Source organism: Crocodylus siamensis, chromosome 5 (assembly GCF_052110815.1).
Source record: "Crocodylus siamensis isolate JL-2025a chromosome 5, ASM5211081v1, whole genome shotgun sequence".
Classification (NCBI taxonomy): Eukaryota; Metazoa; Chordata; order Crocodylia; family Crocodylidae; genus Crocodylus; species Crocodylus siamensis.
The window spans coordinates 23653587-23668848 of NC_143399.1; the positions used below are offsets into that span (position 1 = coordinate 23653587).

The window sequence follows — 15262 nt, forward strand, 5'->3', positions numbered from 1 at the left end:
TCATTGATTTTCTTGTGTTATTTAATACCAGGAAAATGAACCCAACCATATATACTGTTTACCTGATGTCAACTGATATATGAAAATAGTGAAGAAAGCAAAAAAAAGAGACAAACACCGTTTGTACTATTAATCAGTTTACATTTATTGAGAAAGCCATAAACCATACAAAACCATTATACAATTAATGTGTACCTATATTACATACAATGCCAATGCAAGCTCAAAACCACATTTTGTAAAGCATTCAATTTACCTCAAGTCCAAGCTGCATCTCCCTAAGACACTGTTCCCATCACAGTTGCCTTTTAAAGCCAATCTTCTTTTTACACACGGGTAGTTTCTGTAGAGAACACTTTTCTCAGGACGAAAATGCATTTCACGTGCACGTAAGAGAAATATTTGTGCATATACATATGAGCTGTATAGAGTACTACTAGGGAAAAGGGAACCCTGTCAACTGTGTGCTTTCTAGAATAGTCAGTTTCTTCCTAATCAATTTATAGCATGCAAGAGAAACCTAAAGGCTACTTTGTGTGGGACAGGATGGAAGAAAATGTTGGATAGTAGAAACTAAAATACTGTAATAGAAAACCAAAGTATTTCAAGTAATAAAGGCTATGCAGTAAATAATACCACCTTCCTGACACTATAATACACTACATATAATGATTTGATAAATATTATCCTTCTAGCTGATATTTTATTTCACATCATTTCCTGCAGTATAGTATAGACTGAAGAAAGTGATCTGAAAATATTTTTACTACTTTGAACATTAATGCTTCCCTACTTCCCCTTAAACTGGAAAAAAAACTTCACTTTCTAAGTTCATTCATAGGTTTTAACAAAGAAATATTTCTTTAAAAGCCCCATTTTGGAAAGTTCTAGTTTTCTAAAATAATTCTCAAAAACTCCCTTATCTGATCATATTCCAATTTATTTTCCGTCTTCTGGAAAAAGTCTCAGTTTTGAGACTGAACTAACACCATTCAACAGTTACATGCCTGTAAGTCCAGCAGCTAAGTGAGCTGAAAAAAAACAAAAAACAAACAAACCACCTCAGGCACTAAACTAAGGCAGATTCATCTTATCTTTCATGCTCCAGCAGCTATCCAATAAAATGACTTTCGTCTTTCCTCCCCACTTTTTAGGTTTACTACAATTTATGATCTTAGTAATTAAAAATATATTGCAGTGAAATAAAATAGTAGCACATTTAAAAGGAACTGAAAGAGAAGACCCACCCAACAATAAATTCTTGGATTTAAACTGGTACATACCTAGCTCTTCCCATGAAAAAAATAAAGTCTGAATTACATTATCAAAACTACATGTCAACCAAAATGAAGTGGCTTAAAGAGATTTAAGTACAAATATTAATTTAGTTCAGAAAGTCAATATATCTAAACTTGACTGTTTAGAATAATGTAAATCAAAATAGATGGCTTATATTATTAACCACAGTTTAAAAAACTTAACAGATTATGGAACATTTATGGTAAAGAAAATAGCACTTTAAAAGAATGAAAAGTGATCAAACAGAAAAAAAAATATTCCCTACACCATTATGAATGGGATACATTTCAAATCTTGTTATTTTTTTTGCCAATGTTACCTTCTACATGGAGCCCTTCTATGGTCCATGCTCATCGGCTCACCAATGGCATACACTCAAAGGATTCCTCTTTAATGGTAGTAACTATCTCAGGACCTGATTCTATGAGCTATGATTTGGTGCTTGCAGCATCTTCAGCACTGTGTGTGAAAATGAAGGCAGTATTTTTGAATATTTTTCTTGAACGCACAGATAAGCAGGACTTTTGAAAAAGGATCAGCACATTTTAAAAACTGAATAATAAAACAAATTCTGGTAAGATGCTGCCGTAGATATTTTTTTCAATTTAACTGAAAAAATTATACCAGACCATCTATGAAACACACTAAGCATATACAGCAATTCAGTTAAAGTACCAAGGAACAGAAAATGCTGATTGCTATATAGATCATTAAAAAACTAATTTGCCATACATTAGCATTTCATTGGTGCACATGCTTTCTATAAAGACATACTATTCTGAAAAGCTGAAGTCTGTTTTTTGACCATATAGATGGATAAAAAAAAACTAGGTTATCTAAAAACTGCACGAATATTTTGTATACTTTTAAAATTACCAGCATCAGTAATAATAGAAATACAAAGTACCCTTTGTATTTAGTTCTTACAGACAGGGTGGCAATATATCCTACTTCTTTCAAAAAAAAGAACAACGAAATTTGTGAAGGCTGTTGAAATTTCTAACTATTTTTCTGCATAATGAAAAAGTTTGTTTGTTTAATTGTAACGATTGAACTGCTTGAATAAAAGTCATAAAAATGGCTATCTAGATCAAGATGAATTACTGCAGCAATCCACTTATCTTTTCTAAAAGATGCATGTTTACCTAGAAATATAAACACTTGTTTAACAACTTAAGACTTCCCACTGAAATGGTACCATGAGTAACAATGCATTTGGGGAAAGCAGCAGATTGCTTTTGATACACAACCACAAAAATAAAGAAAAAGAAAAAAAAGAAAAAATCTCACAGGGACAACATTAATGTACTGAAATATTTATTTATATACTTCCTTAGGTTGTGCTTACCTGTTGCTTTTTGCAGCAGAACCTAAGGTGGAAGGTCTGGGAAGGCACTGTGAAGTATAAATAATTGCACTGTTTGCAATTAATAAAGATTTTATACCTTAAATGAATCAAAATCAACAGCCTCCATTTGTGAATGATAAAGAATCCAGTGAATTTAAATTTTGTTCAATTTAGTTCATTATAAATGCACCATTTCACTACAAAGGTCATTATGTAATATCATGCAAAAGATCTGAACTATTAAACTTCATATCCTACACTAAAGATAGCAAGCATCTTCCTGTTTCAAACTACTATTTTAATTCCTAATTTAAAAAGGGGTAAAGACAATTCCTTCTAGATTCTACAAACACAATAAATACATTGCTGATTACCTGCATGATAAAACTACTCAATTTTCAAGCCTTAAATTTTAACTTCTCTGCGCAGCCACCTTAAGGTATTATTCTCAAAGCAACAAAATGGTGCTCCAAAAGATAAAGCAAATACATGTTTATAAAATGATTTAACATACCTACATCACTACACTTCTGCAAACTAACTGAGGACAAAACAACTGTCTGACAAGCAGTTCCAAAAACTTTTATGTTAGATATGCATATTTTCATATGCTGAATAATACAGCCTTCAACTCATGAACACTAGTGAAAAATACTACATTACTTAGATAAATACAAAGTTTTCTTTAGCTATTGCTAGGTTTTTCAAGAATACTTACCCATAAAGCTCACATACATACATAAATATATATATATATATATATATGCACACCTATGTTTCTGAATTAAGAAGCAGTTATGATTTCCTAAGATAGCAGCACTGTATTCCAACATAATATTCACACAGGTATGGCATTTGCATTATGTGGAACATTGACAAAAAGATACTGTTGCAGTTCATCAATTTGTCATTCTGATGTACTTACAGTGCAATGCTCCTTGAAGGAACAATCAAGGATGATACACAGCACAGTCCTTCTCACCCCTATAGAGCTAGTTCTATACTGGCTGGATCAAACCTGCACTTCAACAGACAATGGCAAGACAGACTGTATTGCATGAAGTCTAATATATGCAAAGAGCCAATAAATATGCAAAGAGCAAACAATGGATTTTAAAAGAATATCAGGTTTTTAGTATGAGTATCAGAGCAACAGAAACGTTTCAAGTATATTAAAAAAAAACATTTGATTCAACAACTGGTGTTGAGCATTTAACAAAACAGAAATTATCTGTACTGCAGGAAGTTCTCAGCCAACCGCTCACCACCACTCAAACAAAAATACAGTGTTTCAATGACAGATGCAATTTTGGTAACTAAAAAGCATACTGCATTCACCTTTCTACACTACATTTTGAAATGAACTACTGCAAACTGAATGCTTAACATTTTTACTTATAAAACTGTTTATACCTACTCTGAAAAATGCTTTAAAAAGTTATGCTGAAACGATCTTGAAATCAAGTATCAAATTAAGAACAGAGAGGTTAACTGTTATAGCCGCTGTACAGGTCTGAAACAGTGGTCAAGTATAAAAAAGGAAATTTCACTGTTAATGCAATGGAAGTATGCCAAAAGATCTTCTTAAACACATGCATTTTTTTAATCAAATAGAAAGAAAATGAAGATATCAAGATTACTGGTGCTAGACAGCAAGATACAATAAAATGAAAAATCCTTCATCTACAACTATTCTGCAAGAGGGGAAAAACATGCCATTGACAAGTTTTTAAACTCAATTAAGATTGCATGGGGAAAAAAAAGTCTCATTTGTGTACATGTACCTTAATTCAGCATTGCTAATAAATCCTAGAATTCTTCAAATACCCACATATCCAACTTACCGACACAGGAGGTTTCATATTATTTATTGTAAAGCACAAAACAGGCATTTTAAAAGTGATAAAGTATACATTGAAAAAGTACATTTATATCACAAAGCATTGACCACATAATTGCAAATACATTTGCTGGAATGTGTACATCTACACTAGTACTAAAAACAAACCAATTTTCATTTCTACACAGAAATATTACCTCCTATCAGTAGTGATAGATATTTTGTACATTTTCAAAAACACTATTTTTAAACCAAACAAAAATTAAGATCTTCATCAAGGCGTCTGCATCCATACATTTAACAAAGGTTTTTTCCCCCACACAATGAAGCAAATACTGTATTGTCCACTTCTTATTATTGGCCCTGTGCAGAAGAGATACATAAGAGATATACAAAAAGTTAAAGAAAATCCTTTAAATTGAGCTAACTCAGGAGTGAAGCCTTTAAGAAAGAAAAGTTGGTTAATGTAAATGGTGGTGGCTTCTTGCATGGTTTTCAAAACCCTGGGAGGAGAAAGTTTTCTTTTTAATTAAAAACATTGAACGTATGGAGATACACAGAACTCAAGTTATCAGATATCATCAAGTCATTTATACTAAATTATGCTGATAGTTATTTTGCTAGAAAAAAGGATGCATACTCCAAAGGCAACAAAGCAGGAGACATGCAAAATAAATATATAAAAAAAAAAAAAATGAACAAAAACAACCACAAACCACCTCTAATTACTGAAATAGAAGCCAGCCAAAAATAAATTAAAAAAACCTTTATACCTGTGGTGCTGGTGGATGCTGTGGCATTCCCTGTGGACTTGTCTGGGCATAATATGCTGCCTGTTGTCTGTAATATTCAGCCCATGCTGCACTGTAATCAGGCTGACCACCTGGTGGGGCCCCGGCTGGTGCTGGAACTGCCTGACCTAAAAGAAATTAAGATTACACATTTTTGTAACTGCAACAAAGACAACAGAAGCTCAAAATAATCTCATTTCTAACAAACATTACCTTGCTTCTTGTAATATTCCTCCCAAGCCTTTGAATAATCTTGTGGCTGCCCTTGTTGACCTGAAAAACCCCCCCACATTAATGTAACAATTCCCATGTAAACCAAAATTAAAAAGACATATAACAAAGGTAGAGCTCTTCTGCCATCTCAGCTGATGTCAGGTCCAAATAAAATCTAAAAATGGCACCCATGTAAATCACTTACACAATGCTATTCCTGCTCATACTAGAGATACAGCTTTAACTCTGCAGCACTACCATTTTGTTAATATACTCCACATAAAATGAGAATCCCCAGACTTCCCCAATCTCATGATGCACATTAAGTTGCTGTGTATTAATGATCGATTACACTGCTTTAAAGGAGTTCAGAACTACTTACTATTTGAAAAAGAAGAGATCAGGCATGCCCCTGACACCTGCTCTGCACCCCATCAACACAGAAGTAGACAACTTCTACTCATCACCATCCTCTTTTCCACAAAAGTAAGCTGCAGAAGTCTGCACTTTGCTAGAACATTACAGACAACAGAGCTGCAGTACTACAAAAAGCTCTTTGCCAGCTGGTATCATGGGATGACAGTTGGCTGGGATGGTTTAGTCAAGTATAATTCTGCCTAGAGCAGGGGGCTGGACTAGATGACCTTAGGAGGGCCCTTCTAAACTACCTTCCTATGATCCTACTATCAAAAGGAAACATGCCTACCAGCCAAAAGAAATATTTGCACACACAGACAGTAATTAGGATGTACAGAAGAAGTGGAATAACTGATGGCACCACAAATTTGCTGACTTGTCTAAATCAAACTCCATCTGGAATACTGAGATACCTGTCAATATGCTCAAGTAAGCCCAAATCACAAAACTAGGTAAGAGGTAAGAAGAAAATAGACAACTTGGGAGAAAGGCAGAAACCTCAGTTCACCCTACTTAAAGCAAGCTGAATCCTGATCTCTTTGAATATACAATACTCATAAATCCATGGCCCATTTAAACTGATCTTCCATATGTTAAAGAAAAAGCTTGGGGGACGGGGAGGAATTAAATCAGTTTTCAAGCCTTGAAAACTTAGCACACAATCCCTAAAACAAAACATCCCAAGTAAAAGTACCTCCCTCCCTCCCTCCTCCAAGTAGTGAAAGAAATTGCTAAACACAACATGGGTTTTCTAGAATGCTGAAGCTAGGACCATGGTCCATTAAAGTTGTAGGAGTCCTAGCAATTACACCACACTGAAAGATCCATCCTCCCTCCTTTTGTTTCTTTTCACGATACTCTTGAAAATATAACAACTATGGCTATGTCTGCATTGGAGGAGCTGTTGCTACTTCATTGCAGCAACGCTTTGGTGGCTGGACTCCATGATGCAAACACCACTCCTGAATAGTGGGAACTGCCAACAGAAGCCACCTTTGCAGCTACAGAAGATGTGACCACACTGAGGATGCGGGTTTGGGTGAAGGCAAGTCAGAGAGTGACACTGGCTGCAGAATGAGATCTTTCCATACCCCTCACTAACATACTACTGCATGTCTATTACAAAGTTTAAGTAGTGTTGGCAGACAAAAGGCATCAAGTGCTTCAAAAGAAGGAAAAAAGTTACAGCACAAAAACTTTAAGTACTCTTCAACTCTCCCCTGCCCTCTGCATCAAACTCCCTCCTAACTCTTTGATGCCTTATCATGGGTTTTATGAATAACTTGTTTCCTTAATAGCTCCTAACACAAGGGCAAGGTCAAACAACAAAACAAAACAAAAACAGCAGCAATGAAAGTAAAATATCTACCTTCCGGTAGCCAAAATTCAAATCCTGGAAGAGTCAGTCAGCTGTTCTTCATTTTATATATGCTAGCCAATTACTATTTTGCCTAATGCTTAGGGATTGATTTCCACTTACTTTAAAATCATATTTAAATTTGTTTTCTACCAAATTGTGTAGATACCAATTTTAAAGCAACTCTCTCATTTCCCATTGAGAAAAATTTAAGTCAGGTTTCTGTTTGGATCATCAGGCTTGAAACTATGCAAGATATTCTCATGTGCAACTGGACAGGGATTTAGTCTATTTTCCACACAAAAGTGCTCAAGTGATATCCAGTATTGATAAATATATTTCTACACTTTTGGCAATTTCAGTACAAAAATTAGATAATATAGTCTCACTTTTAATCATTACTACAGAGCTTCTATTAGATATGCATCCTAATTTAAAAGGCTGATTGATGCACTACAAAACTGGTTGTGAAAGCTTTAAAAAAAAATCCTTCCAATATTTAACCTCCTGCTTTCATAAACTGCAAAAAAATTCCCATCAAAACAAGCACAGAATGTTTGTTTTTTTAAATCCACTAAATTTCTTTCCAAGATAGACCCATTCCCCAACATCACGATAATTTAAATTTCACCATTTCCTACACACACAAGATGCAGCTCTGGCTTGACTGTGGAACTCGTGAGTCTTAGCCAAAAAACCATTCATTCACTCAAGATGCGTTCTTCCAAAACTGCACTGAAACATGAAATTCTTATTAGCAAGCTGAAAATGTTTACCACTAATATTAGACCACATTATCTAGAATGATCTTGTACAGATGTAGGACATTCAGGAGAGGAAAGCCCCAGAAAACTCATTTTTATTCTTAGTAACAACCATTTCACTACTTTGGAACACATGCAGGAGGGACACGGGGCAACTCCGAGACAAATTAAAGCCTAGCTCCATCCCTAAAATGTCACTTGGATCCCCTTGTCTGCTGCTCTGCTTGCTGTTCCCTGCCCTCTTGAGAATCTGCTGTGTACCCCATACAGAGAAGCTACCTGTGCCACTTGTGGCACACATGCTACAGGTTGGACAGCCCTGAACTGGGATGTAGTGAGCATTAAGGAGCAGCAACCCTACCCTTCCTTTAATAGCACTACAATATTAGAGGCAAATAAAGATGATTTTGTAGAGGAAGTTAAGGCAGCAATATCCTGAGCATGATAAACCTGTATTGTCAGCAAATTATCTGCCCAAATGTCATTATAGAGCATGTTGCACATGTTTTGATCTTCCAGGGGACTGGCTTATCCTTAGACTTATATGATGCAGAATTTGGCTGCAAATCAAATTAGTAGGATCCAACTTGTATAGTGAAAGGAAACAGAAGTGATCATGTCCTGAACTGGTAGTTTCACTAAAATAAATTTTAAGTGTTCTTCACATCAGTACACAAAGCTTTCAATTGGAAAGACTTTTGAGGCAAGCTAAAGAAGAATGAATTAATCTAATGTATTAAATAAAGTTTATTTTTCTCACAAATTAATCTACTAAAAGTCATGTGGTAGTTTTTTTTGCCTTTTTGATATAAGAAATATTTTTCTTTTTAAGATAACTGAAGCTAGGATTCATAATTTTATGGATACAATAAAAGGAATTCAGCACTCTGGGTAGACCCCAGGGATGAGAAAAGTCTGACGGAAGGTTAGGCATTAGACACCAAAATATAATTATATACACTATGTACTTGGTGCATAACTGGAAAGCTAGGTCAGGCTCCACTACTGCAAGAGTTACTAGGATGTAAAATGCTTCCTATTTCTCTCATTTGATCTACTTTTTTAGGATTTTCAGCCTTTGTTTTGCCTTCTTTTTAAAATTGCAATTCTTCTGCATTTAAGGATTGGTTCCCTTGTTTCTGATTTGTTCTTTAATTAGACTTGGCCCAAAGAAAGGTTAAGGCTTTGGTTCCTGAATCTTCATCAGCAGTACATAATTGAAAGAAATCCTAGGAAAATTCTTAAAGGAGCCCAGATCTTCCTCTCTAGGGAAGTCAAAGTATAGAAATATTCCAGAGTCTGATGAGAAATGTATTCGTCTGCTTACAAATGTGAAAGCATCTAGGCTTTTTGCCTTTGGAGGTGAACTGGACCAACGAGCAGATGTCAAAAGGTAAAATACACTGAACACAACCCTTTCAACCCCCCACCCCAAATAAATGCAGGTGCTGGGAGGAAAGAATTGATGAGGAGGGTAGTAATGAAACAGGCAGTGGGGGGGACAGACAGTGCAGGAAGAAATGGGAGGAAGGGGGGGCTATGTTATGGCTATGAACAGGAAGTGCAGAGGTGGGGGGGGGGGACAGGTAGCGAGGCAGGCAGCCTGTTACTGTTCCCCAAAATTAGAGAATAGGGCATTTTGTACAGTGAAATTTGAGACACAGACAGATCTAGAAAGCAGGGTCACCCTCTATGGTGGTACCACAATGTGTCCAAAAAGTTCATGTGCTTTCTTGGAAATATTTTTTCAAATACATATGCTTCTATACCTATTCCTCCTAGGACAATTTAGGACTAAGGAATTCAAGAAACAGCAACTCCTCCCCACCCTCAAATATGGTATACTGCAAAAGTCTGTTCACTAATAGAATTAAAGGAGATGCTGTAAGCATATTTTAATTAAACATTTTAATTCCCAACACGTGCCAGGAAGTCTAATGATAAAGGAACCTATGCCACTTAACTGACATCAGACCAAGTTCTTATTTTTATTGGCAGAGCTCTTCCAAATCCAATATGAACCTCTCTTCACCTTAACTATTTTGGCAAACAAAAATGTATTAACATACCCATTTTTTTGTAGTATTCTTCCCATGCCTTGGTATAATCAACTTGCCCTGCTGGTGCTGGATTTGGCTGATCTCCTGATTTAAAGAAAGTCAAAATAAAACGTTAATACATTTTATGTTTTTTCTCCATTTGCACCAATTTACTTCCTTCTTAACATATCCAAAATATAGCCAGGTAATTTTAACAAAACAGCTAAAAAGCAGTTTAGAAAAATATTTACAGATCTCATGAATCAGTTACAGACCACTAAGTACAGTCGCATGGGACACCTGTGTCCACTACGGGCCAGGGAGGTCCAGGTAAGGGTGATCCCCCGCCCTCCATAAATACTGACCTTGTGAAGGAACACCTTGACAGGCTGGATACCTTCAAGTCAGCTGGCCCTGACAAACTACACCCCCAGGGTACTTGAGGAGCTGGCAAGCATCATAGCCCAGCCCCTGGCACGGATCTTTGAAAACTCCTGGTGCTCTAGTGTAGTGCCCGACGACTAGAAGAAGGCCAATGTGGTGCCTATCTTCAAGAAAGGACGGAAAGTGGATCTGGCTAACTATAGGCCCATCAGCCTGACTTCTATCCCAGGGAAGATCTTAGAAGAGTTTATTAAAGAGGCCATCCTCAACAGACTGGCTGACACCAACATCCTGAGGGATAGCCAGCACAGGTTTGTTGTGGGTAGGTCTTGCTTGACCAACCCCATTTCCTTCTACGACCAGGTGACCTATGACCTGGACAAGGGAAAAGAGATTGATGTCGTACATCTTGACTTCAAAAAACCCTTCGATCTGGTATCCCACGATCACCTCTTGGCAAAACTGATGAAATGTGGCCTTGGGTCTACCACGAACTGCTGGCTGGGAAATTGGCTCCGTGGTCGGACCCAGAAGGTAGTAATTGATGGAAGTTGATCATTATGGTGCCCTGTGACCAGTGGGGTCCCCCAAGGCTCTGTCCTTGGACCCATATTGTTCAACATCTTCATTAGTGACGTGGACATTGGAGTCAGAAGCAGACTGACCAAGTTCACCAATGACACCAAACTTTGGGCCAAAGCATCCACACCAGAAGACAGGCAGGTGATCCAGGCTGACCTGGACAGACTCAGTAAATGGGTGGATGAGAATCTAATGGTGTTCAACACCAAAAAATGCAAAGTTCTCTACCTTGGGAGGAAAAACTTGCAGCATCCTTATAGGCTCGGCAGTGCTACACTGGCTGGCACTATGGAAGAAAGAGACTTGGGGGGTCATCACTGACCACAAGATGAACATGAGCCTGCAATGCAACGCTGCTGCCAGTAAGGTGACCAAAACACTGGCTTGCATCCATAGATGCTTCTCAAGCAAATCCCGGGACGTCATTCTCCCATTGTACCAGGCCTTGGTGAGGCAGCAGCTGGAGTCCAGTTTTGGGCTGCGTCCAGTTTTGGGCTCCACAATTCAAAAAGGATGTGGAGAAGCTTGAGAGAGTCCAGAGAAGAGCCATGCGCATGATCAGAGGTCAGGAAAACAGACCTTACGACTACAGGCTGAGTCATGGGGCTCTTTAGCCTGGAAAAGCGCAGGCTCAGGGGTGATCTGATGGCCACCTACAAATTTATCAGGGGTGACCACCAGTATCTGGGGGGAACATTTGTTCACCAGAGCGCCCCAAGGGATGACAAGGTTGAATGGTTATAAACTACTGCAAGACCGTTTCAGGCTGGACATAAGGAAAAATTTCTTTACTGTCCGAGCCCCCAAGGTCTGGAAAAGCCTGCCATCGGAGGTGGTTCAAACACCTACACTGAACACCTTCAAGAGTAAACTGGATGCTCATCTTGCTGGGATCCTATGACTCCAGCTGACTTCCTGCCCTTTGGGCAGGGGGCTGGACTCGATCTCCCGAGGTCCCTTCCAGCCCTAATGTCTGTGAAATCTATGAAAGTAAAACTAAGAGAAAGAACTTTTTAAAAAAAACTCAAGCCCCCTAAGACGACCTTTCAAGAACAAGAGGAATCTGCTTAGTCCAACCCATTTACAACAGCACACCTAGCAAACAGTTATTTGCCTGATATATGCAAAAGATGTTTGAACAACACAGCTCCCCTCGCAACCACTGTGCAGTAGTATCAGCTATGTGTCTGCAGCAGCAGATACAACTGAAAAGAGAAAAAGTACTTGCACTTGATGACTTCTAGTCAGCTTCTAACAGCAGATGAGAAACTGTCTATTGGCTAGTTTGACTGACTCAATCTACAGGCCTTACAAATAACTAGGTAATTGCTCTATAAGGGGCCATAAAGTGTAAACAGCTGAGCCCATACTGCATCTGGACCAAATAGCCCTTAAAATTAAGGTGGATTAAGCAGTGCCTTTAACAGTCACAGTCTTGCACTATTTACATGGTTTTAATGGCTGCCTGTTACTCTTGGCTGTCTTAAGTCACTTAATTTAGGCCCCATACAGACATTCAGTTTCTCCTGGAAGTCACTACTTTACAGGTATATAGAAGTTTCGATTTCTTCTCACAAAGCAAAAAAAGCCACTCCAAGAGAATAACCTGGGAACAGAGAGTTAAATCACTCCAAGGAGTTTCAGCTTCGAGAATGTCCATACACCTTCCCTTCCCTTCCTGTCAGAAAAGTGCATCAGAGCCAAGGGCAACAGGCAGTCCCACAGGTGGGAGTTGCAATTAGCCGAGTCTCCCAGCCATGGGACCCTCCAAGGGTCCACTGTGCTGCGCAGGCTGGGAGTGCTAGTCAGCTGGTCAGATGTTCAATTTATGCCATTATGGGGATTAGCTACAAAGTTATTACACATTTTCTTTTCTGTAATAACTTTGTGGCTATTCCATTTTATTCCACCATTAAACTGAATTAATTTGTGGCCAGGTTACTATTTAAGAGGCAATTAATGATTTAATCACTTCTAAAGTGTGGCATCTCCCAGGAGCCAGAGAGAAGCCCCAGAACAGCCCCTACCTCTAGTTATTTGTGTTGGACTTTTCTACTCCTGTCAAATGGAGCAAAAAAAAACACACCCTGTTCACAACCCCCATAATATGCTGCAGGGAGATAGCCTGCATCAGCCAATCATGGCTTCACTATGCATTGCTGACATCTGTAACCAAGCAAAGTAAAGGAGCCTGCAGACCACATGGAGGTGTGTGCACAAGAGGCTACACAGCATCAGCACTGTAAGCTCTACACTTTTTAAGGGCTCAACATCTGAATGTCTGTTAGGTATCTCCAGTTAAGTTTTTCTGCCAGAACAGCAAAACTGGGAAAATTCCCCCAGATCATCTGAACACACGTACAGAGCCTTATTTGCATCCAAGATTTATTTACATCTAATATAATGTGCATTTACATGCCATTGAAATTTTTATTTCAAACTCTTAAAAAAAACAAAGACCCAAGAACTCTTGAACTGAACTTTAACTTTTTTTTTTTTTTTTTTTAAGGTTTAAAGTTTGGCACCAAAATTAAGAACGTGCCAATCCCAACAGGGTAAGTGCCATTTTCCCTTGTATGGGAAACCCCAACATGCACCATGAGGACAGAAGTCTTCATAGATCATTACATTCTCAATAATGACAAGCAGCTTCTCCTTTTAATAAATGGATCCAATTACCTTGTCCATTAGTTTGAGTTGGAGCTGGTCCAGCAGGAGGAGCTGCAGGTGGTGGCTGTGCTTGCTGCTGATAGTAGTGAGCATAATAAGCAGCCCATGCTGCAGAATTGGGGTCTGTTCCTGGCTTACCTAAAAAAATAAAGGTCCACTCTCTTACAATGTAAATAGTATACTTTGGAAGAATACTTTGGAAGAATATTACATAGCTATAAATATCACATAGCTTTGCTTACAGTTTTAGTTGCTTATATGTAGAGCATGTATTGTTACACCGTCTACATGTATCTTACTATCTTTTACCTTTCCATCTCTTTGCTTTTCATCATGTTGTTTCACTTACCTTAAATGTTCAGGGACAATTCATGTTTTCTGCTGCACCATCACTCCATAATCAACCACAGTTGTGTGATGAATAAACTCCAACAGAGTATTTTGCAATTCTAAAATGCTGTGATACTCTCTCAGTTTAACTGTTACAAAACTGCAGTTGATCCTTTGATTCAAGCTAGCATCAAACTAAACTCTATTGTTTCAATTATACCCTTTAAGTGTAAGTTGAGTCATGACCTGACTAAACTTCATTTTAGTAAGTACTAAACCACAAAAAATGCATCGCTAACTCTCCCTGGTACACTTGGATTTCAATGGCCAGTTCCATTTTTAAATAATGAGAAACACCTAATACTAGAAAAGAAGCCATCTTGAATTTTGAGTCTCTCAAAATGTTTTCCAAAGTAATGAAAAGGTACTACGTCACAAAAAAAGTTTAGAAGCCCCATACATACAAACCTTGCAATATTTAAAAATCTGGTCAAATCTCTCCAAATGAAAAACATTTTGATATTTCTAAACCATTTATTTTCATGTTAAGAATGCCTCCTGATGCAAGCAAACAGCTGACAGAACACGTCAAGTCCTATTCCATTTAGATGTCTCAGAGATAGTCTAATTAGTGATGTAAATTAAGAAGACACCATGATGAGAGTTAAGCTGTTCTTTTGCACTGTAATTTAGGTCATAAAATTTTACTGGAAGAAAACAAGCAAACTACAGGGATGAATGTAGGCTGACTGCAATGCTGCGTGGAGTACAAGAGAAAAGGAATTAACTGAACTCTAGGTCTATCAAAGCATATGCTACCAAAAGATGACCGAACTGCTTTGTTCCTTTATGGAAGGAAGATCTACCCTAAAAAACAAACAAACACAAAACCGAACACCCTTAGAAACCTATTCTAGAGAACTAGATTTTGAAGACTACTGAAGACTCCTAGTGAGAAAAAGATATATAAATAATGATTGAACAAAAAACAATTCTTGACCACTTTACAATAAAAACAAAAAGGTGTCTAATGTCAGAATTATTGGCTGCTTCCAGATGTTAAAAAATGCCAACCCAGAATACCCCCATGCTTTACCAGAAGCCACAGCACGTTACACTGACCTGACTCTGCAATGTCTGTATAGATGAGACACTTCAACAGGACTATCTGGCACTTTTAACTAAAGTTGTTTTAATCAGCTATTAGATAAGAGCACCAAAACAGCAC

The 15262-nt window shown here is 37.7% G+C and overlaps 1 protein-coding gene across 11 annotated transcripts in view; it reads right to left on the bottom strand.

Annotated features, from left to right (window-relative positions):
* Positions 1–120: 120 nt before the first annotated feature.
* The window catches only part of FUBP1 (far upstream element binding protein 1), a 34181-nt gene continuing 19039 nt past the window's right edge, over positions 121–15262 (bottom strand). For 4 of the 11 annotated variants that reach the window (XM_090050412.1, XM_090050415.1, XM_090050413.1 and 1 more), the window contains 6 exons: positions 13714–13842; positions 10099–10173; positions 5492–5551; positions 5261–5406; positions 2648–2694; positions 121–1758 (listed from right to left, as the gene is read on the bottom strand). In XM_090050412.1, the coding sequence (XP_089906538.1) occupies positions 1728–1758; positions 2648–2694; positions 5261–5406; positions 5492–5551; positions 10099–10173; positions 13714–13842 (488 nt within the window). In that variant the 3' untranslated portion in view covers positions 121–1727. Of the gene's footprint in view, positions 4851–5260; positions 5407–5491; positions 5552–10098; positions 10174–13713; positions 13843–15262 lie in introns of all 11 variants that reach the window. The other 7 variants (XM_090050414.1, XM_090050418.1, XR_016442771.1 and 4 more) reach the window with 6 other exon arrangements.